Source organism: Rhea americana, unplaced genomic scaffold (genome assembly GCF_003343005.1).
Source record: "Rhea americana isolate MKP2758 unplaced genomic scaffold, rheAme1 scaffold_29, whole genome shotgun sequence".
Lineage (NCBI taxonomy): Eukaryota > Metazoa > Chordata > Aves > Rheiformes > Rheidae > Rhea > Rhea americana.
Window position 1 is genome coordinate 6,417,899 of NW_028186412.1, and position 24,412 is coordinate 6,442,310.

Genomic DNA, 24,412 nt, shown 5'->3' on the forward strand with positions numbered 1-24,412 from the left:
TGCCACTGATTCATGAGRCTAGTGTAACTTTAGACTTCCGCTTATGTGCCCATAGGTAACACTTACTACAGCACTCATTGATTCTGACCAGTCACCTARATGTATAGCAAGAAATTTATGTGCATGGGAAGCTCTCGCTTCCTCAGTGGTTAAAGAAGGAAGAAAAGAAACGGCAAAGAGATCTTGAGAAATGGTTTTATGGCTAATATGAATGACAGATTGACTAGTAACTAATTGGATGACACAAAGATTATTTTTAGTGTCACAGTTTAAAAGGTCTTTTTTTAGTCTCCTTATGCTTTGACATGGTTTTTTATTAGCTCAGTAATAAAAGTTTGGTGCAAGACGTTTCAGGGCTAAGAGCTTCTGGGTTTTTTAGCTCCTGATCACGTCCATTTCCTTTAAATATGACTTTTTGAAGTGAGATTTAAATACAGGWCTTATTTATGGCAACAAGATGACTTTTTTCAGACTTAAGCAAAACTGATTAGCCCATAAATTATGAGCATTACTTCTTTCCAAATGCAGTATTCCTGTGAGTTTTTTCTACTTGCCATATCATCCTAATCTTGAGTTGTAGAGGAAGTATGTTCCTGCTGAGTAAACACTGTTCAACTATTCAACCTAAAAGCCATCTAGACATTTCTAAAATGGGTTGGAACTGCATTTCATGTAAGTTTGAATCACTTCTGTAAGTGTTCAGAWGGTTCTGGTTTCCATAAACAGAGCTGTTGGTTTGGAAACTTATTATAATTTTGCCATCTTCCGGTCTGACATTTCTTAGTGGTTTGTAGCTTCATTGTTCTGTGATGGCTCTCAGCTGCTCTGAAATGCCTTGTGGGGCATTATTGCTTAGCACAACTTAGACTTGATGGGTGGACTTAAGTGTGACTTTTCCTGTGAGCTGCATCAAACATATTCCGGGATTACCTCATGATCAGCCACCTTTCCTTAATGTTTACTCAGTTATTATCACAGTAAATATTTAGGATATCCCCRTCCTAAGCTTAATTATTCTCTTTTCCACCTTTACAAAATGAGCCAAATGTCAAGGCATGCTATATTCTACAGAGCCTTAAAACAATTCTGTTAATTGAGTTAATCTTCTGTGTCCAAGAATCAAATCAACAGGTCTGCAGTGGTTTTCCACCAAGTTTTTAATGACAAAATCTTTGAGGTTGGAAGGGACCTCTGAAGWTCATCTAGTCCAACCTCCATACTCAGAACAGAGTCAGAGCAGGTTCCTCAGGGCCATGTCCAGTCAGGATTTGATTATCCTAAGGATAGAGATGCCTCAACCTCTCTGGGCAACCTATTCCAGTATTTGACTGCCCTCACCATAAAAAAAAAAAAAAAAAATCCTTATGTTCAAGTAAAATTTCCTGTATCCTGTATTTCTYGTCTGTTCACTGCGCACCACTGATAAAAGTCTGGCTCTGTCTTCACATCCTTCCATCAGGTATTATACACATTGAAAAGATCCAGCATAAACAATCCCAGCTCTCTCAGCCTCTCCTTGTATGACAGATGCTCCAGTTCCTTAATCATCTTTGTGGCTTTTCACTGGACTTGCTCAGGTAAATCGTTATCTCTTACTGGGAAGCCCGGCACTGGGCACAGCACTCCAGATGTGACCTCACCACTGCTGAGTAGATGGAAAAGATCACCTCCCTTGATCTGTGACCAATGGCAACAGGATGCCATTGGCTTTGCCACAGAGATGTTTTGCTGGCTCTTGTACAATTTTTATCCACCAGGAGTCCCAGGTTGTTTTCTGCAAGCTACTTTCCAGCTCATCAGCCCCAGGGTGTATTGTTACATGGACTTATTCCTCCGCAGGTGCAGAATGTGGCATTTTACATTGTTGAGCTTCATGAAGTTGCTGCTGGACAGTTTCTCCAGTCTGTTGAGGTCCTTCTGAATGGCAACACAATCCTGTGGTGTATCTGACAGTCCTCCTAATCTTGTCTCCTCTGTAAGCTTGCTGAGAGTGCTATGTGCCCCATTATCAAGGTCACTGATGAAGGTGCTAAACAGTATTAGCCCTAGTATCAACTCCTGGGGCACACCAGTGTTGACTAGCTTCCAGCTGAACTTCATGCAGCTCAGCACAACCCTTTGAGCCCTGCAGTTCAACTAGTTTTCAGTCCACTTCACTGTCCACTTATCTAACCTGTACTTCATCAGTTTGTTAACAAGTATGTTACGGAAGATGGCATCAGAAGCTTTGTTAAAGTCAAGGTGAACAACATCTRTTCCTCTCCTCATCCACTGAGCCAGTCATATCATTGTAGAAGGCTATCATTCGTCCTTCTATCCTTCGTATGTTTGGAAATTGTTTTCAGAAGGATTTGCTCTTACACTCTCCTAAGGATTGAGGTGAAGTTGACTGGCCTGTATTTCCATGGATCTTCCTTCTTGCCCTTGAAGATAGGAGAGACATTTGTCATCTTCCAGTCCTCAGGAAACCCCACCCTGATCACCATGACCTTTCAAAATTCCCTGAGGGTGGCTTTGCAATGGCAGCCTGCTCCTGCAGCATTGTAGGTGCATCCTTTCAGGGCACACAGAYTTGTGGATATGCAGTTGGTTTATTTGTTCTGTAACCTGATCCTTTTCCAGCAAGGAGAAGTCTTCTTTTTTTCAGACTTTCCCAAGAGGATCAGAGGCCTGGGATTCCTGAAAGCAAACCTTACCCGTAAAGACCAAGGCAAAGAAGGCACTGAGTACATTGGCCTTTTGGGTCCTTTGTCATCAGGTCCCCTGCCCCATTCAGCAACAGGCCCACATTTTCCATAGTCTTCCTTTTGCAGCTGATGTATTTGTAGAAGCCTTTCTTGGTGCCTTTCATCTCCCTCCCCTGATTCAACTCCAAGAGAGTTTTGTTTTCTTTCTAATGCCAGACCTGCAGTTGTGGACAGCACCTCCCTGTATTCCTCCTGGGTCACCTGTTCCTGCTTCTGTCTCTTGTACACTTCCTTTTTTATGTTTGAGTTTAGTCAGAAATTTCTTGTTCATCTGTGCTGGCGTCCTGCCACCTTTGCTTGACTTTGGTCCATTCAAATGCACCAGATCTTGAGTTTGGAAGATGTAATCTTTGAAAGTCAACCAGCTCTCCTGAACCAGTCTTCTCTCTAGGACTCTATCCTATGGGATTCTTCCAAGCAGATCACTGTTCAGGCTAAAATCTACTGTCCCAAATTCCAGCGTTGCGATCCTACTTGCCTTGTTTGCTTCTCTCGCGATCCATTCGCTCATGGTCAYGGCAGCCAAGGCTGCCCCCAGCTCTCACGTCTCTGACTAGTTCTTCCTTCTTTGTAAATATGAGGTCCAGCAAATCACCTCTCCTCATCAGCTCCTTGATCACCTGGGTCAGGAAGTTGTCATCAGTGAACTCCAGAAACTTCCACCGTTACTTGTGCCCTGCTGTGTTGTCCCTGCAGCAGACATTGGAGTAGTTAAAAACCCCCATGAGGACTGAGGCCTGTGAATGTGAGGTTTCTTCTATTTGTCTGAAAAAGACCTCATCTTCAAAAAGATTGTTTGCTATTGGACTTGCAGATGAAACCAGCCATCTTTGTGGTTGGGAGAACAGTTAGTTCTGACACAAGGAAGGAAGGATTTGTCTGATGACATGACTGGATGTGCATCTTTGTGTAACTAGTTGCATTCAGTCAAGTGACAGTGGGTAGATTTGTGAGTTCCTGGAGTGTGAAGGACAGCACAGAGCACTGCTTGGGCTAGAATAACTTGTTTTGGCCAACCAGATCCAGCCTGTACGCTGTCTGGTGACTAATCCTGTTCTAGAAAAGCTTCTTTGGCAAGCTGTAATAAAAAAAAATAATAAAGACAATCTTGATTACTCTAGGAGTCTTTCAGTAATGCTTGGAAAACCTTTGTTACACTTAGGGATGGCRTTACTTGTTATTGGTCCCTTAAACTGAAAGCTGTTAATCAAACGTATCTTAWGTATTTTACAGTGCTGCCATAATGGCTAAATAATGTGAACTAGTTAAAGTGTAAAGGAACAAAACAAACCACCTCTTTCAGCTGAATGGCAGAAAGGTGGCTTTTGCAGCCCGTGAGTTGGAGAATTGCCATTTAGTTTCTGTTGGATGCTTCAAACATTGTTCCAGTTTTCATATTGTTGACTTAATCCTTTCACAGAACGGGAAAATTGACTATGTTTAAACATAACACACAAAATCTTTTTGTTAGAATATTTTTAGAGTTTGTTTTTTGTATATATAAGCTTACAATTAGAGCTGAACAGAAAATTATGTAGCCCCCTAGAGCATCCGTAGACTGCTTGATAYACATTTACCCACAACTGAGAAGGAAGTGGGACTAAATGATAGGAACCTAGGATTTAGTTGTACCCTACTTGAGCAATCATGCATATTGGCATTCCAGAGAACGGTGCAGTTTTAGCACTGCTACATAATGTTTTTTGCATGTAGATKGTACTGTAATTTAAAAATCTTAATCTAGAACCTTTGCCCATGTGAGCAAGAGAGGCATTTTCCATCAACACTTTTTTTTAAAAAAAAAAAGGCACTCAACACCTTATTTAGTGTAAACTTCACGGTGTAGATACTACAGGGAGAACAAACACATTTCAGTCAACAGTAGTCCTGTGTGCCTCTTTGCTGAAGTTCAAGCTACCATATATTTTCCCTTTATGTAGCTGAGGTAGGCAAAAGAAGTGTATTTTGCCCATGCAATAAGAGCAGATCATCAYCACTCCATCTCTTTGCTCTCTTGTGTAGCCTTGGACCTACTTTTCATGGATCCCAACATTCCTCAGCTGAACCTCACCAATCTGGAATAGAGAGGATAATGTCATTTTCTTTTCCTCAAGTTTGACAGATTATAAGAGAAGAAACTCTTGCTTTCCGTAGGATTCCCCCCCACCTTCCAAGTTGGAAGAAGCAGCCAAGGCAAGCTTTTTGAGCTTCTTTCTTGACTCTTCAATTCAAGATTTCTCTTTATTCCTGAGTTCTTTCTGAATAGAAAAGTTCTGCAGCATATCTGACAGTCCTTTTCCTCTGCTTGCTCTTTTGAAGGGCAAGGTTGGAACTCTGAAAATTACCTAAAATTAGTTATGAGATGGTCATGATACTTCTTTTGCTGGTATCAAAAACAGGCTTTTGCCACCAGGAAACAAGGAGTAAGGAACAGAGCAGTTARTAGCAAAGACAACTAGAAAATTTATTTCATTTGTGTGCTTCTGTCTCTCTCTTATGTAGTTTTTAGTGGCTACCATGGGTATCTTTAAACTTTCTTCACTAACAGTAAAAAGAATGAATGTCAGATTTTCAATAATTGTACTGCTGTTGAGAAATTTTGTGCTGAAAACATACTCTAAACAAAAAATAAGTCCAGAACCTTGTTGCTGTGCTTTCCATGAGAACAACATAAAGACACCATTGATAAGCAAATAACCAGATATCATACTTGCTGTATTTAGATTTTTTTTTTAAGACAACCACCTTCAGAATGATGTAAGCAACCAATGCCATTTGAGTTTATGTACAGATAACATGCCATTTGAGCTTGCAGCTTAAAACCAATGAATTGTGTTTTGAATAATTCGGTTTTACAGAAAACCTCACCCTTAGGATTCCAAAGGCATGTAGATAGTGAACTTTAATCTCCCATTTTGGAAAATTTTGGCCTGTACATCTAATTGGTGCTTGATAGTGCTTCATTGCACAAAGAAAAGGCAACCTGAAATAATCATTGCATACTTTATTTGGAAGAGGAAGGTGTTTTTTTGGGTTATTGTTTTAGCTAAATGTGCTGCCACTTCAGAAAGACATTTCACACTGTAGTGATAGCCTTCGTGCCCAGCCTTTCCTGCTGCCGGATATTTTAGATRTATCTGAAGCTTGTGCCTCGGCTCCACTGTCCCAGTGGGAGACCTCCATGCCATTCAGGAGTGGTGGCTGGAGGATGCACCAAGTATCCAAAGGTGCCTAAACCAWCATTAAACATCTCCTTTTACACCGCTGAGTCTTGTCCCCATGTGCAAGCCATGAGGCACATCATTTGGTGGTAATTAAAGGTTTTCTGATACCTGTTTGCGTTGAAGTTTTGCCACAACTGTAGGTTACTCCATGCGGCGTCAATCAAAAGATGATTTGGTTTGTCTTATCTATGCCAGATGTTGTTTCCATTTAACAATTTAATTGCAAATGTATTGTAAGAGTTTAACTGCATTAGCCACTTCTCAAACTGTGGTGCTGAGCTTGATGTGTACTAGAAACTCATTTCAGATGTTCATCTTCCAGTGGCACTAGCAATCTCATACAGCATTTACTTTGACCTAGTTCTTAAATTATTTTGAGAAGTCACTTTAASGAGTAGATAAAAGTATTTTTCCAACAAATTACGATCATGTGAAGCTGGTTGTTACTGGCAGCTCTGAGTATAACTTCTTTTTATATCTGCTTCACACTTCCACCAAAACATATTTATGAGGAACAAATGCAAGACTAATAGAAGGCCCAGGTTACTGAGAAATGCTTTAGTACAAATTATTACTGTAGTTAGGAAACTAGTGGAACTTTTTTTTTTAAAAAAAATGAGGTTAGCATTAAAAGAAAAAAAGGAAAAAAAAAAAAAAAAAAAAAAAAAAAAAAAAAAAAAAAAAAAAGCCTGCTAGGCTAATGAGTCACTAATCTGATCTAGGATGGAAATTCTTATATTTCTATATTATGAACCAAACACTATTTTCCTTCTGTGACAAGATGGAAGAAAATAGTTTAGCAGTTCTCTAAATTTATCATTAGATTGACTTATCATTCATTATTTATTACATTGATACCTGTTTTAGTTTTGTTCTTAGTTTTAATCAATACATTTTTACCTATGAACTGTAACAGATTTCCATTGAATAAACACCTGCATATGTATTGCAGCAGACCTTATTTTAGACCTCAACTTTGATGTCTCTTGCCGTTATAAAATAAGCATATAAGTATTCTGAACTTTTCAAAATTTAGTAACTCTGTGGTGGTCTCAATATTGGATAAGAGCACTCCTGAAGTCCTGCAAGTATTGTAATAATCAGCATTTTAGAAGCATACTACAACTCTTTCAACCATTTAGTTACTTGAAAATCTAGTCTGGGGGYTAGGAAGGAAACAGAGAAAAAGCAAATGTTCTCATCAGTTATTTTACCACACACTACTAACTCTGCTAGCCTAGAAAATGCTTCACTGATTTTGCTCTGGAAGTGTTCAGCACTGCACTACTACTGTTCTCATTTAAAAATAAAACCACAGCTATCAATGCTCCAAATATAAAAACGGTGATTTTAAAAAAAATTCATGTATGGTATGAAAGTGGACTAGATATTAAGGAGTATTCTTGATCTACCTTTCCAATCACAGTTGTAGATTAAATATAGTCAGCAAGCAGAATGCTCCAGTGTCTCAGTGTTACTGCCTGTCATCTTGACCACTCTCAGCATTCATATATTTCTAATATTTAGGAAGAGACATTTAAAAATATCTTTGCTGACAAAGAAGTACAAACATTTCTCTCCAGCTAATCAGAAGGAAAAATAAGTCAGAGGAAGAAGCATAATTTCAATCTTTTCATCATATGATGTATCATAAAGCTGATGAAGCGGAAAGGCTGCAAGAAAGAGAGCATCAAATCTGCATAGCAACAATACAGAAGAAAAAGGCAATTTTTAATGAYGTGTCTTCATAGACTTTCTCACTGCTCACCAGTTTAGGCATGTGTCTGAAAAAACGTGAAGATTTATGTCAGGTATAAATCTCCTTGCTCAGCAGTGCAGAAAAGTTAGTATGCATTCTAATGTATTTCCCATTTCTGTTATACATACCCACAGATAGAGATTAASTGTATTTCACGCTTATGTTCTAGATGAAAAGATTTTAGTGATCTATATTAGATGAGAGAGAAACCAGAGAACTGAATTGCCTGGTCCTCCCTTTGGCTTTAAAAGCATGCCTAGAATTTGGACCTGATGGAAAGCAATAGGAAGGAATTTCCATTTCTTTCTGTGATGCCAGGATTTCATTCCAGAAATTACTTCTCAGATTTAGAGGAGRAAACATTCTGTTTCTAAAATGCAGTATAACAAAAACTATGTTCACTGCAAGGAGCAAAAAGTGTTTTTATCCCTTTGAAACCATAGAGATTGTTTAGAGTAATAACAGTAGAGCAGTTTCACTGGAATTTGACTGGTAGCTGGAGCARCCCCTTCTCAACTGTTTTTAAAAGTATTACAATATGTTTATATTGCAAATGAGRCCTTATAGCAAGGGAGGCTGAAGCACATAGAGGGGAAACCTCAGTTTGCTCATCTGAAATAAAAATGTCATGTTCAGCCTGCCTGTGGAGTCCTGGGTGCATCCATGTCCTGCATTTGTGTTGTCCGATGACACCTCCCTGTGACCTGCCGTGGCTGGGAACGCTGGTGGCCCTTTTTTGTCCATGTATGTGGGTGTGCCCATTTCAGATGTCTATTCATGCATAGTTTGGTTTCCTGTTCCAGGGAAATCATGAAATACACAAAGTTACTGCTCTTTCAGCCAAACAAACGCAAGAATAAACATATAATATAAAACTGTACCTAGAAAAAAGTGTTACTGTGTTTTATTATTACTGCAGTGTYATTACACTGTAATAATATATTACCTATTTCTGTACAAAACAGAGAATGTATTATTGCAGAGGGCTATAATCAAAGCTAAAWAGATTATCAAGATAATTACATCTCTTGCTGCTAGTATAACCCTAACACAGATAGGCTTAAACTATCTTTAGAGCACCTTGTGCCAGCTAAAATCCACAAACTTTGATTATTGCAGTCTGTAACGACTGCAGCATCTTAGTGTGTGGTTATGTTTCCAGGTCCTGTCTCCAGTATCTTTAGAACAGGATGTAGTATAGTTATCCATTTAAATCACATGTATGTGCCATATTCTTTGTAGGCTTCTGCAATCTGATTTTTTTTTATTATTTTTTTCTCACTATTATTGTGGCACTTCATCCATTTCACAAGTACACAAGCTCCCTCAAGGTATCAAGAAATGTATAGGCAATGCTGTATTATAGGAAGCTGGAAATAACAGGTACTTTAAAATGATCCTACTGAAAAAAAGTAAGAGTTTTAAAATAACTTGCTACTGTTTTTATTCACCTAGAAACATGCAAGTAGGAGGAACTTTCAGGATCAATGTGTCTAGTCCTCATCATGTTGTGCCTTTTACAAATCACTACTTGATCCAAGAAGTATCTCTTTTCTGGAAAGCAGATTAAGCAGTATGCATGCTGTACATGACAAGCAAGTGAAAAGTAACGGGCCCCTGCCATGCCAACATGCCTTTTCTGCTATGCAGAGTTGTGGGGCTGAGAGAGACCGCAGAGAAAAATTCTGTTCTCTCCATGTGCTTGAGACAGGACRTGGCCCATCCCCTGCAGAGCTGTCGCACTCATTCCTCAAAGCATCCACGAGGAGATTGCAAAACATCCCTAGGCAGGTTGTCACATTCCTCAGTTAGAAAACCTTCTATAATATACTGCTTAACTATTCCTCGTGCAGGCTAAGCTGACCTCTCTGCTCTTACACAGTGGAATCAGTCAGTCATCGATCACTGTTCTGTTTTAGTGACATCCTATGTATTTAAGATTGTCTTGTTCCTGCACAGCCTGCGTTTTTTTTTCTCCCCAGATTAAATAGATGTTCTTCCTACAACCTTTCCCATAGATTTTGTTTTGCTTTCTTTTGGATTCTTTCCAGTTTATCTGTGTCTTTCCTAATATGTGTTGCCCAGAACTGGATGAAGAAGTCAGCYGAGGAATCATCTGCCTTTGGAAAATGAAATAATTGCATCTCTGGTCTTACCTCAGACAGTTATTGCCTAACAGATGTGCATCTTTTGTTTTGCTTGTGTCTGATCATATTCTACTGGACTTCTGTCTCTCCACATTTTTTTTTACATGTGCATTTAAGTTCTCTTTCTTAACTGCAGTATTTTGCAAAAGTTTGATTTGATCTTGTTGATTTTTGGACAGTTTGTCTAATCTGTCTTGCAGAGTGCTTGCCACCTCCTTTGGCTTGGAGTTGCTCTCATCTATTTCCTCCTCTGTTTGTATGGGATCTGGAAGATTCCCACTGGAAAGACTGTAYTCTCTTTTCCCCTACTGCCATTGCCCACAAAGATTCAGTGTATCTACCTGCCTTTCCTAAACAAATCGCACTCTTTCACGTCAGTATTGCAGGCCTACTGTTTTGCCTCATCAGGTTTCCATGGTGCCTGTTATAAATAATGCATTCAAGAATTTTTAACTCTCTCTGCTTGTATTTGCCCTATTTGTAGAAGCTGCATACACATATTGCAGACTCGGGCAGGTTCCGTATTCGTTYGTGCTTGCTCTGTCTTTGGTCTCTACTATTTTGCAGGGGATGGCTGTGTTTGGGCAAGGTTCAAATGYGTAGATATATGTTATGCTATGTTCCATTTATATGCATTTATCCTACAAAATCAAAGCCATGTAATTAAGAATTTTAATGTGTGTTTCAGCCATGGGAACAAAGAAGTATTTTCTTGTCGAGGAATAAAATTGGCAGTAGACTGGTTTTTGGAAAGAGGCCACAAGGATGTTACAGTGTTTGTGCCAGCATGGAGGAAAGAACAGTCAAGACCTGATGCTCTTATCACAGGTAAGCTTGGTTTTGCTATCACTGGTTTATTTTGTTCCTTGCACAGCRTGAGTGGTACTATTCAAATGAACACATCTTTAGAAATGAAAATATTTATAATAAAAAGTATTTTTGGTGTGTTAACTTCATTGCAGTCTTCAGGAAGGAGGAAGACAAAACAGTGCCCTGCTCAAAACCTCCTTTGCTGCTTGCCTCATAAGTTTTCCCTGAACATTACTGTTTGTTTCTTGAAGAATGTAATTGTTATTTTAAAAAACTGTTATACCTATGGTGTATTGGCAGGGAGGAGGTTTTGGTTTTTGATTCACTGACTAATCTTGTGGTGAGTAAGTTCTCCCAGACTTATTTGTCTGCTGGTCACCTGCAGCGAATCACTGTGCCATATACTTGGAATTAATAGAATTATCCCCACAGAAGGTTCTCCTTTCAATCATTACTTTTAACAAGTGAGGAAGTTTTGGGAATTTTATTTTAAATAYGTTTATCCAGGAAAAAAAATAGTGAGGTATCTATTTCTTTATCAAATTTCTTATATTTTTTTATGAAGGCTAGAGGGTCATCCTCCCTCCTACCCTAAAGTTTAGGCAGAGGACAATTCTGGAATAAAAAAAAATKAATTTAGTAGGTTTTGGAGAGGGGGGTTGTTTTATTTTGTTTTTTGAGGACATGGCTGCCTTTAATTAGGGAAAAAAGRTTTATGAGAATGGTAGCTATAACTTCTAAAAGAAAATGGAAGTATGTTTTGATCTTCACATGCATTTCCAAAGACCTGGGTAAGATCTTTACAATACTTCATTTCTTTCGCTTGATTGCTACTAGAACATACCTTGTTAATGCAAGAAAATATTTGGAAAGCTGTTGTCTCCTCCAATAAATCTTTACTATAGATTATTGCAAATGTAATAAATAAAACTATAACCCAAGAAACAAGAAGCTTTAGTTTAGCATWGACAAGTTCTCTAGCAATGAAAAATGAGTTTGCCAAGTGTCATTATGGACCTTGAAAATAGAGGGAAAACCAAGCTTAGTTATTGTACCCTCTGTAAAACAGAGGTTCTTCAGTTGTCGTATCAAGGTGGAGGGAGCCTGTTTGCTGCTAGTCTTGTGAAATAAATTGTGCTGACAGTCCATTTCCAAAGAATCGCACTTGAAGTCTGAGATGACTAAAATAAGGATGGTTCTAAACTGAATATTTGCAGAAAACCTTTTAGACTAAAGCATCTTTTTTATTGTTTACTACTCATCTAAACTTGGCAGGGTATTTTGTTCTTAGTGGGGAAAAAATAYCATCATCCATCAAATTCTTATTACAAAGGGGGAAAATGAATACAAAGTGACTGGATTTCAAATCTTACATTTTTGTAGTAAGCAGATAAATGTGTATATCAAATATATTGCTCACGTGTAACATTAATGCACTTCACGTTAGAGTCTTTTTTTAGATGGAAATGATGTTCCCTGTCAAGTTTCTTGTGCTACAAAACAGTTGAGTTACTTGAGATGTAAACCATTACTAAAATCCAGGAGTTGTATTCACTGTGCAGATATCTTCTGCAGTTTCAGATATTGCCTGTTTTTTAATTTATTTTCATTTTATAACTTGCCTGCTCTGCGGACAGGGACGGCTGGCAGAATTGACAGAAGGGCATATGTGCTCCAGCCCTTGGTRTGCTGCTGCTACATCCAGTATCTTGGTTCAAATCACCCTCACTAGTAATCTAAGCTCAGCTTTCCAAGCTCCTTGGGAACTTCTGATTTCATRTAGAGAAAGAGAGAATGCTGTAGAACAAGAAGGAACTATACAAAATGTTAAATACACTTATTTAGCAGATTTAGAGAGAAAAATGTTTGGATTTGGTGTGATTTTATATACAAAATTTTATATCCTTCAAGGAAAAATACRTTCTAAACTGTTACTATCACCAAAAAACCTGTTTGCTCTTGCTGTTTCTTTCTGTATTTTGGTTACAAGATGACGTTAGAAGTCTTTCTAGAGGAGGCTGTTAAACTTTATAAAGAGCCTGAGTGTTTTTACAGGATATAGGTTTTCTAGTCCTTGTGTGCAGTAGAGATGGGGAAAATTTATGAAGCAGCTCTGTTAATATGAGCAACTGGAACTATTTCAGAAGCTGCTTCTTGGTGAGCRTCACACAGGGATGGAAGAAGTCTGTCTTTACAAGGAGTTCAGTTACAGGAAACCCTTGACTGTAATTGGAGATAGCCTCCTACTCATTGAAATGTCCAATAAGAATAGCGGGATTTTTTTTTCTTTCTCACCCAAAGGAAGTTTTCATAGTTTTATGAAAACTATGCAAGTTTTCATTTTAATAAGTAATATTTCTTTTAACCACAGCAGAGTGAACAAAGTCCTCTGTGTTGTTCTAGAAATGGTGTAGAGGGGTTATGGGCTTGCAGGGAAGGGGGTTGTTGTTTGAGCTGTGTTTGTTTGTCTGTTTGCTTTGGAAAATATTACCAGTTGACTGCTGACTGTTAACTTCAAATATTGTACATCCAATGCTTTCTGCTGGACTGTAACTATTTCAGATGCATTTAATGCTAAATACTTGGGTTTTCTTCCTCAAATGTAACATRTTTGGAGATCAAACAAACGTATTCTTCTTTCTTTTTTTTTTTTAACTTCTGCTTCTTAATCCTTGTAGACCAAGAAATCTTGCGTAAATTAGAAAAGGAGAAGATTCTTGTGTTTACGCCATCCCGTCGAGTGCAAGGAAGAAGGGTGGTATGCTATGATGACCGATTTATAGTGAAGTTGGCTTTTGAGTCAGATGGCATCATTGTTTCTAATGATAACTACAGGGATCTAGCTAATGAAAAGCCAGAATGGAAGAAGTTCATAGATGAACGCTTGCTGATGTATTCATTTGTTAATGACAAGTAAGTCATTCTGTCTTTGTACATGCCACTAAAATAACTGAGAAAGGGACAATTTGAAGACTYGTAGGAATTTGTTTGCTTCTACCCAAATCATTAGTTATATTAGGAAAATAAAAGAATTAGTCAATCATAGATTTGGTGTTCTTATTAAAAGCATTTGAATTCTTTCTTGCCAGAGCTTTTCCGTAACAATCTCTTTATTTCTTTTTATTCTAAGATTTTTTTCTCTTTTGATGTATGTCAAAGTGTATGGTATATCTGATGTATTCTAAGGTATAGGATTCCTATTCTCTTGATATACTAGGCCAATATTTTTGAGTGCCATGTGGTTAGACTCCTAAATCGTAGAATCGTAGAACAACTCAGATGAAAGGACCCTCAGGAGGCTTTTACTCCAACCATCTGCTCAGATACCATGTATGGTATCTTCATACACTTGATGTAAATATCAACTGCAGTTACTACCAGTAGCTTCTTGTAGTGGGAGTGACTTAGTACTTTGCCAGGCACTTGTAATCATGTGCCTAAATATTGATGAAAGAGCCTATGRTACAGACAAACAGCATATTTTTGTAAGCAGTTTAAGAAGTTGTGGCAGTTTAAGAAGTTGATGCCTGTCTTGCTGCACCACTACTGGTTTAGGGATGGGTTGTGTGCAGTCCTGCTGTGCTGCAGAGCAGTCCGCTGGACTAGAATATAGGTGGCTGAAGCAGGCTTAGGGTGTTCATATGGTCTTTTCCTGGGATTCACCTCTGTGGGCGGTAGCTGCAGCAGAAATGTGGTCCTGCACAGCTGCAGTACAGTAGCATCAAGAGCTGCAGCTGTTTTCAGAATAACCTTCTGATTTATACCCTAAATCTCAAATAACCCAGGTTTAAAAATGTTAGTATATGAGGTTATGGTGTGGGGACTCTGTCATGAGATTCTGATGTTTGCATGMGGATTATTAAAAAGCCTGTTTATTTCCGTAACACTTTTTTGTCTTTTTTATAGATTTATGCCTCCTGATGATCCTCTTGGCCGCCATGGCCCAAGTCTGGACAATTTTCTTAGAAAGAAGCCTATTGTACCAGAACATAAGAAGCAACCGTGTCCGTATGGTAATTTAATTTGACTAATCAGTTTTCTTTACTGCTGGGACTGGGGACCATGATCCTGCTTTATTTTAACACTATCAAAAAATACCARCTTTTAAACAGGGGTTTTACATCATTGTCTTAGCTTCTGAACGTTCAAAATGCTGAGCACTGGAGTTGGTGGAAGCTGAAAAGATTTTCTTCAYATGCTGGTTAAGGAGCATGTTTTTACCTGCCTGTTGAACTAAAGGAGAAGCTTTTATTAATGGTTAGTAGGAGGAGATCCAAAGCAGCACCTAAATTCTGCAGGATCCAGAAAGACCTTCTCTAACATTCTCAGGCCATAAAATGTCTTAAGTTCTCTTCCACAAAATGGATTGAGCTGCCTGARGTTTAGTTGCTGAGCATTCTAGCAGGCACACCATCTTGAGTGAGCTGAATATCTTATGACTCTGTGGGACTTTTGCATTAAGTTTCCCACTTGTATATCTCCCTGGCACAATACAACAAATATGTTGCTGTACAGCATTGTGTTCATCTCAAAACGTGGCTGGCAGTAGTGGTCTGTCTGCCAGAGCACTACCACCTCTTTTTCCCATACTACAAAAAGTAGATCTTAGATCTCACGCCATGAGACACACAAACATTTGCAAGATCTTTCAGATCACCAGTAAAACTTTAAATTAAGGCCATTTCCATTGTGCAATGATTACAGATTTTGATATGTTTTTATTTCATTTTGTTTGTATTAATAGGGAAGAAATGTACCTATGGACACAAGTGCAAATACTATCATCCAGAAAGAGGAAATCAACCTCAGCGATCTGTAGCTGATGAACTTCGTGCCATGTCTAGAAGCACAGCTGCCAAAACTACAAATGAAGGAGGACTGGTAAAAAGCAATAGCGTTCCCTGTAGCACTAAGAATGATGGCACTTCTGAGCTGAAGCGTGCTGCTCCAAAGAGGCAATCAGATCCTAGTATAAGGACTCAAGCCTATCAGGACTTGGAGGAAAAGCTTCCCACCAAAAACAAATTGGAAACCAGGTCTGTACCTTCTTTAGTTAGTATACAAAGTTCCTCTGCTGCAAAACCCCAAAGTACTGCACCTTTAGTCAACGGCCTTCCATCTGCAGTTCACTTCCCACCTCAGGATCAAAGACCACAGGGACAGTATCCTACAGTGATGATGGCAACCAAAAATCACGGAACACCAATGCCTTATGATCAGTATCCAAAATGTGAGTCTCCTGTGGATGCAGGGTATTACTCTATGCTGAATGCATATTCAAATCTAAGTATATCTGGTCCACGTAGTCCTGAAAGGCGCTTCTCCTTGGACACAGATTACAGGATTAGCTCTGTAGCTTCTGACTGCAGTAGTGAAGGGAGTGTGAGCTGTGGTAGTAGTGATTCCTATGTGGGCTACAGCGATCGCTCTTATGTGAGTTCGCCTGATCCACAGCTAGAAGAGAACTTGAAGTGCCAACATATGCACCCCCATGGCCGCCTTAACTCTCAGCCCTTCTTACAGAGCTACCACGAGCCTCTAACACGAGTGCAAAGTTATAGTCATGAAGAACCAAAGCATCACCACAAACCTCCAATTCCATACATGGCTGTGCATCTACAGCATCCAACAGTTGGTGCTCGTTCTAGTTGTCCAAACGACTACTCTACATCTCAGAGTCCAGCGCATTCAAAGACCATGCATCTGGGGAGAGCCCTTTTGTCCACAAGAATAGACAGCATTTCAGATTCACGTTTATATGATAGTTCTCCATTAAGACATAGAAAGCCATATTCTGGCCAGGACGGGCTTGGAAGTTGGGATAGGCCAAATTACGGAATTGATGCGTACAGCTATCGTCAGACCTACTCTTTGCCTAGTAACCCCACGCAGCCATGTTATGAGCAATTTGCATTCCAAAGCTTACCTGAACAGCAGGACCAGACTTGGCGTGTACCTTACTGTGGAATCCCTCAAGACCCTCCAAGGCATCAAGACACCAGGGAGAAGATTTACATAAACCTGTGCAACATCTTCCCCCCTGATCTTGTGAGAATTGTTATGAAGAAAAACCCTCACGTGACGGATGCTCAGCAGCTTGCTGCAGCCATTTTAGTGGAAAAATCTCAGCTAGGTTATTGAAAGATGATGCATCTTTGTGGTGTCTAGTAGTTTTCAGTTCAGCTCTAATGCTGAGGGAGGTTTGCTACAATAGCATTTGGGATCTCCTTCTCAGCAAGGAGGTTATATAGTAATCCATTTATGTGAAATACTGTATCATGGAGTCTGTATGATTAGCCCCATGCATTGAAAGTAACTGATGAATTTTATGGTCTAATTTGAAAATTTTTAAATGGCTATATTCATGGCTGGAGAATGTTCCAGTTTAGATTTTTATATATATATATATATGTATATATATATATACACACACACCACACACGCACACATATATGTATAATATTGTGTATATATATATGTATGTGTAATATTTTTATATATATATACACACACACACACACACACACACACACACATATATATATATATATATATATATATAAACAATCTGTGGTCTCTGGCTATAATCTTTGGTGCATCAGGGGTTTATATGCAGCACTTTCGATATCCTTGTTACACATTGTTGGGATTTTGGGTTGTTTTTTTTAACTTGCTGGATGTTTGTCCTTGGGCTGTGCGGCATTAAAACAACCTGCAGAAAAAGGATTTTGCTACTTCTGACAGACAATTTTCAAGCCAATTTTTTGAACTTTTTACAACAGCATAAATATGTTTTTTGTTTATTTGTTTTGTGGACTTTTTTGTGCTATAATCATCTATTTATAGAAAACAAAGATTTACTACAGCACTGACTTTATTTTTTAAACAAATTAAGTTACCAGTTAATGGTGAAATGGGTAACAATATATTAGTAATTTATAGTATGGCACTTTTCATTGCTCGTTTTGTTTTGTTTGGATAGTTACATGTTTTGTTATGCAGTTGATTAGTAAGATCAGATGCAATCAGAGGAAAAAAAAATCTTTTTTGCTAATTTATGGATAAGGTGAGAGCCTTATTGCCTGATTTTCAAAGGTGCTGAGAATTTGCAGCTCCCATTGAACCTAACAAACTGCAAGTGCTCAGAGCTTCCTAAAAAGCAGGCCACCTTGTTTCAATTCCCGTATGTTGTTATTCAGCTGCGTGTATTTCTGGTCAGTAGAAATGGGCCTGAAAGCTTAGGCTGCCATTTAGTTGTTTATGTCTTTTTCTTTGTATTGCTGCACAAGTATACTGGATAAAATATGCTTTTCATAAAATATTTACCTGTTTTTAAATAATTTAATTATCTCAATGCAAGTTTTGTATTTAAGATACTGTTCGATTTTCTTGCTATTTATCAAGGCTGRCCTGAAAAGGTTGTGTGTGTTGAGGATATGCAACATTTATTAACTGCACTATGGTAATGATATTGTAGCTGAAAATAATAACTTAAACCTTTTTTTTTCTTTCTGTTTTGGTTGGGGATGGGGGAGGAAGGGATTGGGGGGGAGATAAAATATTGTATATGTTCCTGAAGTTAGTTTTTGGCCTGTTGTATTAAGTAGGCCTAATTCTTGCCACAAATATTGTAGTTTTAGAAACAGACAAACCAGTCTGTTTTAGTACTAGTAAGGGATATTTCTGGTTTTGAGTCATGGGTTTTACTAGCACCTCGTAAGCTTTTTTTATATAATAGAAATAGATTTTGCTATTGATGACAGATGTATTTATGTGACATAGTCAGTTGCCTACAGTTTTAGGTTTCCATGCATTGTAATGTTGTTCAGTGTTAAAAATCACTAGTTTACAATGTTACTGCTGATAATTTTGGTACACTTGCTGGAATTTAAAGTAAGGCCCTGAAGAACCAGAAAGTACCTTTTACTGTTGATACAAATTGTATCTTTTAAACTGAGAACTATTTGATTTGTAGATCTAGTAGAAACACAAATGTATAACTATAATTAGTCTTTTGGGCAACATTTTATCCCTTATTTAAAAATTATAGAATTCAGACATAGAATAAGAGTTAGGCAATTAAAAGTAGTTATTTATTTAGGTGTCTGTCTCAATTTTACATGCTAAAAAGAAAAAGGAACTATTGGCATCTTCTTCCATCTAAAATCTTTGTAGTATAAACTCACTAAAATAAAGGTAAAATGCTGCCTGAAAATTATGTCCAAGCACCTTTGAATAGGAAAACATTTTCACTACTTGTGCGACACCATGTGTTGCAACGAGTAGGATTTGGGTATACAGTAAATGCTTCTAAAAAGCATTGTGCTTATAGACATATCCAATAATCTGAACCATGTTCAGCAAACTAATTCAGGAAGTAGTGTTCTATACAGCTTTTACTGTTGAGTTGATGTGGGATCTGCATTCATCTGTCCCTGTGACAATACAGGAGGTGCTGTGAATAATCTGTCTTGTGTCCTCTGGTTAGGGAGAGGACCTGTTCACTTGTGACAATAGTTTTCCCTTGATTTGGTTGGTCACTATCTGTAGAGCGTATTTTAATGTAGAGGCTGATACAGCACTGACGCTGAGGCTTTGAATGATAAATGGATCTCATCTGAGTTGTATGCGAAGACTTTTTTTGATTGAATTACACTTAAGTACTACACCATAGTGTAGATGCAGCTGTTTTGATAATGCAATTATGTTTGTGTTTTTAAAAGATGAGTTTCTACATTTATTTTTTATGTAGGAATTTACTTCTGCCAAAAGTTGAATTCCTTTAAACCTGAACAGAAATATATGTATGTAATAGAGGCATTTTATTTTTTTCCCTATCACATTAGCATCAGAATGCTTCCTACTATATACATGTAGCAGTGTGGCTTAGAGTGTTCAATCAGCAGGCCTAGCTGATGCTGTTAAAACTGTGAGAGGAGACGCGTGGGACTGCGCGCCGAAGTGCCCCGTTCTGAGTAATCGGTATTGGTTGTCTCCCTGTACGTTTCGTGCAGTATTGAATCCCTGCAAGTGTGTCGATGGCTAGAGGATTCTTAAAATACGTTTAAGTTTTGTGCTTTGTACTAGAGCACTAAAAATGCTTTAGAAGTACCAGAACAGGAGTTATTTGGTGGTTTTAAATGTTGTGCAATGATGTGTTAGTTCCCCTTAAAATATGTTAGGTTGGGTAAAGCAAATTTACTGTGGACAAAATACTGATATTTCCTTTGTTGTTGTGAGTGATAGAGAGGATGATCAGTTGTTTGTGAGCTCTTCCAGGATGAAGAGATCAGTCTATGTATTTAACAGCCTATAAAGCAGACACCAGTAATGAACACAAAAGTGATAATACTGGTCAAATGTTAATTTGTTTTATGTAATTACATTGATGCAAATAACAGAACTATAACATTTTTCCTAAACAGAAGGTAATTCATTGATCTTGCCTTCGCTTCAATCGAGTGCCAGAATTCCAGTTAAGAGTAAAGTACCTTAAAGCACTTTCCCGTCTTTGGTACTTGAGAATTGTTTTGATACTTACCAGAAACTCCATATTTTCAAATACAAACCCAAGCTATGATTAGCTACGTGAGTAATAGTATGTAGATATACAGTATTTTGAATGCACATTTGTATTAGGCATCTACTCACACTGTTCTGTATAACAGTGTGTTACCAATATTTAGAGTTATTAAATATGCCCCATGAATAGTTACTTTAATGAGCTAAATGTGCCCAGGCAACCTTTTTTCCCTAATGATTTCATTCTTTTGAACTGAATTACCCAGAACTAAACTCTTATTTTAGAGCAAAGCTGTGACAGTGTTAATCACTATAGTTTATATATATATAAAAATATGTATGTGTGTGTATGTATGTATATATACATACACACACCATGAACAAGCAACTTGCCAACTACTACTGATAGTCTAAGGTAAGATCATATCTTTTCAGATATCCTGTTTTATTTGGTATGTCTGAATTGTAGCTCAGTCCTCCACTGCCAAATAGGTTTTGGGAGAGCCAAAAGTCTGATATATTTGTGTAATACTCCCAAGAGAAGTAGTGTCAATCTGGAGAAGCCTTTGATGGGGTCTTTTGCAGCCTTTGAGCAGTGGACTGTTGTTGAGTCATTGACGCTCTTCTGCTGTGAAGGTAATAKTGAATGGTAAATACTTTTCTAAAAAAGGCAAACCTGTTAGTATAAACCAGAGTACCTCACTTGGAACGGAAAGCTGGTGGCTTTTGCCCCAGCAAGGTGACAGATGGAGGAGTAAATGTCTTGCGTGAGAGATACCACAGTATCTTGCCACAGTAAGAGACTACCAAAACATGTATCAGTTTTATCAGTTGAAGGTTTAACCAAGATATTTTTGATGTGTAAAGCTTGAAAAAATGAGACACAATGCTTTCATGTTATCATCTAGAGCATTTAGAATGATACCCAACTGACTTTGCATTGCTACTGAAAAATAAAATACTGTGCAATTAAAGAGACCATTTTAATAAATATAATTTAGAAATTATTTATTTTGACTTACAATGTGACTCTTGCTTATTTATTCCTTCCATCATTAGGGTGTGGTGGAGTGTCATTTATATTTTTATTTAGTATAGGAATGAAAACCATCGATATAAAAAAAATAGACTAAAGCTTAAAACAAAACAAAACCCTATGACCTTGTTTTGTTTTTTATATAAGGGCTATGATTTTATAAATGTCAAATCATGCATTTTATATGCTTTGTAAATTATAGATAAGTTCAGAAGCTAGAGTGTAGTTTAAGAAATTTGTTTGGATTAAAAATATATGTGCACATTGTTTAGACTAAACATGTAACTAATCCTGAAATCATCTGTGTTAAATGATTGTTCCAGCTAACCTTTGGCTAGATAACACAGGGTATATTCAGATTTCATGTTTAGATGTTCTAAAATAATTTCATATATTTCATGTACCTCTTAAGAGTTCATCAGAAACTGATGATCTAATCATCTATTCACACGTAATATGTCTGTACACATGTGAATTATACTACTGTATGTTGGGTTTTCTTTGCAGTGCATTACAAGATAATACACGGGTATATGTGAAATATATAGTAGGTATTTATAAAGGCACTATCAAATACAGTGTGTTAATAGTTGTAAGTATGCTTTAAATCATCTTCTAACTTCCATTTTCAGTTTTTAAGGGGTTGTCRTAATTTTTGTTTGAATTATTTAACCTCTCGAGTTTAAATCACTGTAATAGTCTCTTTGCCCTGTGAGTTCAACCTTGAGACATTTGGTTCCTCTCTTAGGTTTAGAGATAGCCATCTGAGGGCCCCATCGCTCAAGTGCTTATACTTATGTCTGACGTTAGCACAAGTACTTAGTTTGACTGATTTTAGTGGAATTAGAGAAAACATGAAAAAGTAGGCACATGTGTAAGTATTGGAGGAATCAGGGCCTTGAGTCTGCCTATATTTGCAGCACAACGGGGTAACAGTCTGTCTCCATAGAGGGGTAACATTTCAGTGGTRCTGACAAATCGTTTGGCACAGATTGCAATTTGTGATCGTTTGGAAACAGTTTAGAAACCGTATTTATTTAGGACTTCAAGCACATTGGTGTTCAGTGTTTCAAAGGTGCGATAATCTACACTCATCTGGTGAGACAAAAACCTCCTTTGTAAGACAATGTTCTTTTGGGTGCGTCTCAGATGAAGTCTAATTTAACAAGTTAGGTTGGTTGGTTGATTATTTTTTACTTATCTGAATGCCAATCTTAACAGAATTGATATATGAAAGATGTTTTACCAACATATTACAGAACATCACGCAAGGAAATAGAAGTGCAGATACAGTAGCAATAATTGTGTTTTGTAGTTTTTCCCTTCATTACCTCTGTACCTTGTATTAAGTAAGTGAGATTTTAATGCTGTCCTGAAGTCCACTCTGGCAAAAACAGTATTTAAAAATCATGTTTGGACTCCTTGATGAAGTAATTGTCAAACTCGCTCTTGATTCCTTCACTGGTCGTTCTGTATAATTTCTGTGATGTGACTATTCACATCTTAAAACCGCCTCTTAAACCATACAAAAAACTTGTACATGGATTCTGCTTTTAGAGAAAAAAGAAAATAAAGATTCATTTTCCTCATTGATGGGCTGGTTTTGTTTCATCAAAAAAAAAAAAAACAACCTTGAGAGCAGCACAGTAGTTAGCTGCGATTTTATAGATAGCTTTGTGTTCGTGCCTGTGCAACAAAACTCACTGAGTCAATTTTATCAGCAGTACCAGAACCAAGGGCTTCAAATGTATGAAATTATTATAAACTATCAGTTCACTTTTAAATGCAGTAATTTGGCGTTAACTTGCTGCAGGATCTTTTTGGAGACCCACAAGTCTCATGCCTTTCTCCTGGCTCTCTGAAGGGCGCGTTTAGCCTGTGCTTATACGCTGCTTGCAGAGGGGCTGCAGCCCATCCTCGCGTTCGCTGCAGAGAGGCCAGGAGCTTCATGGCAGCCGGATTTTTTTTCTTCCTGTAAGCGYAGACGTAAAAGAATTGAAGCAACTCAGAGCAGAGGCGCAGCAGGCTCAAGCTGAGAGGGCTCGAGCCTCCCCGGCAAGAACTCTGCTAAGGAAAAAAGGCTGAAATTTCCGAATGTTTCTTTCATTTCACACCAAAATAAAGGAGATCTTTTGACAGTTATGTTCTGGTRTAACTAGTACTGCAATGAAAAAGCCTGTAGCAGAATGTTTCCTCCAGAGTTTCTCTCTTCTGCGCATCCCAGGCTCACAGCCCTAGGACTAGCTGCAGTCAGGTCACCCGTCAAAGCACCCACCAGCTTGAAATCATAGCACAGACCAAGAGTTAACGCCTAGTTGAGGTGAGATAAGCCCTTGCCCTGCTGCAGAGTTGATGCTTTTTTTCACCTCTTCTCCACAGTGTTTATTCAAAAAAAGAATGAAAGTTGATAGTTTTTTTCCTGTCTGCAGTTTTAATGACGAAATTCTGTTTCGCAGAGGAGGGGAAATGACCTTTGTGGATGTCCTAGCTTGCCAGCAACCTTCCCAAGGCTTTTGGGTTTTGCCCCCACACATACAAAAAATCCCACCTTCAGCTGGAATGGGGAAATTCCTACTTGACTGAGAACAGGGCCTAGAAGAAAGTTATTCCTGTTCTTCGGTGATTTCATTTCATATATATGCACTAATAGCGTTTTTGTGGGACTGAGATGAGTCAGACTTGATTCTCACACTGCTTTTGGGATGCACTTTCTCATTCTGCAGTTTCTCTCTCATACATACATGAAATCTTTAACCATTGGGGGGTTTTCGCTTTCATTTTTCTGATCTGCTGCTGGACTCTGTGAATGCCTTTCTTTAACAGCTGTCTGAAAAGCCTGGGATATGCTTGCGCTATTGCTAGCCAGGGAATATATGTCACCTCTGAGCAAGAGTTAATCATCTACTGTTCTTTGCCAGTCACAGCTAAAATGTGAGACTTTGCACTGATTGCAGTTAATAAGTCATTTTTTCTGAAGCGCTATTTGAATTGACATAGCTACTTTTCTCTAAATTAATGCTAGCAGCTTGAGCAAAGTGTGTGTATTTGAACAGCTGGATTGGGGTTGAATGATCATGTCTGCAGTGGGAAAAGATCAATTTATGACCTGCAGTAAGGTTTGACAGTTATCTTGATTTATTTGGTCAGTTGTTTAAAGTTTTTCTCCA

At 38.1% G+C, this 24,412-nt stretch overlaps 1 protein-coding gene across 2 annotated transcripts in view; it reads left to right on the forward strand.

Annotated features, from left to right (window-relative positions):
* ZC3H12C (zinc finger CCCH-type containing 12C) overlaps positions 1–17,125 on the forward strand; it is a 37,301-nt gene extending 20,176 nt beyond the window's left edge. For both annotated transcript variants that reach the window (XM_085309066.1, XM_085309067.1), the window contains exons 3-6: positions 10,566–10,705; positions 13,366–13,600; positions 14,594–14,700; positions 15,432–17,125. In XM_085309066.1, coding sequence (XP_085165192.1) covers positions 10,566–10,705; positions 13,366–13,600; positions 14,594–14,700; positions 15,432–16,828 — 1,879 coding nt within the window. In that variant the 3' untranslated portion in view covers positions 16,829–17,125. The remainder of the gene's footprint in view (positions 1–10,565; positions 10,706–13,365; positions 13,601–14,593; positions 14,701–15,431) is intronic.
* Positions 17,126–24,412: the final 7,287 nt, after the last annotated feature.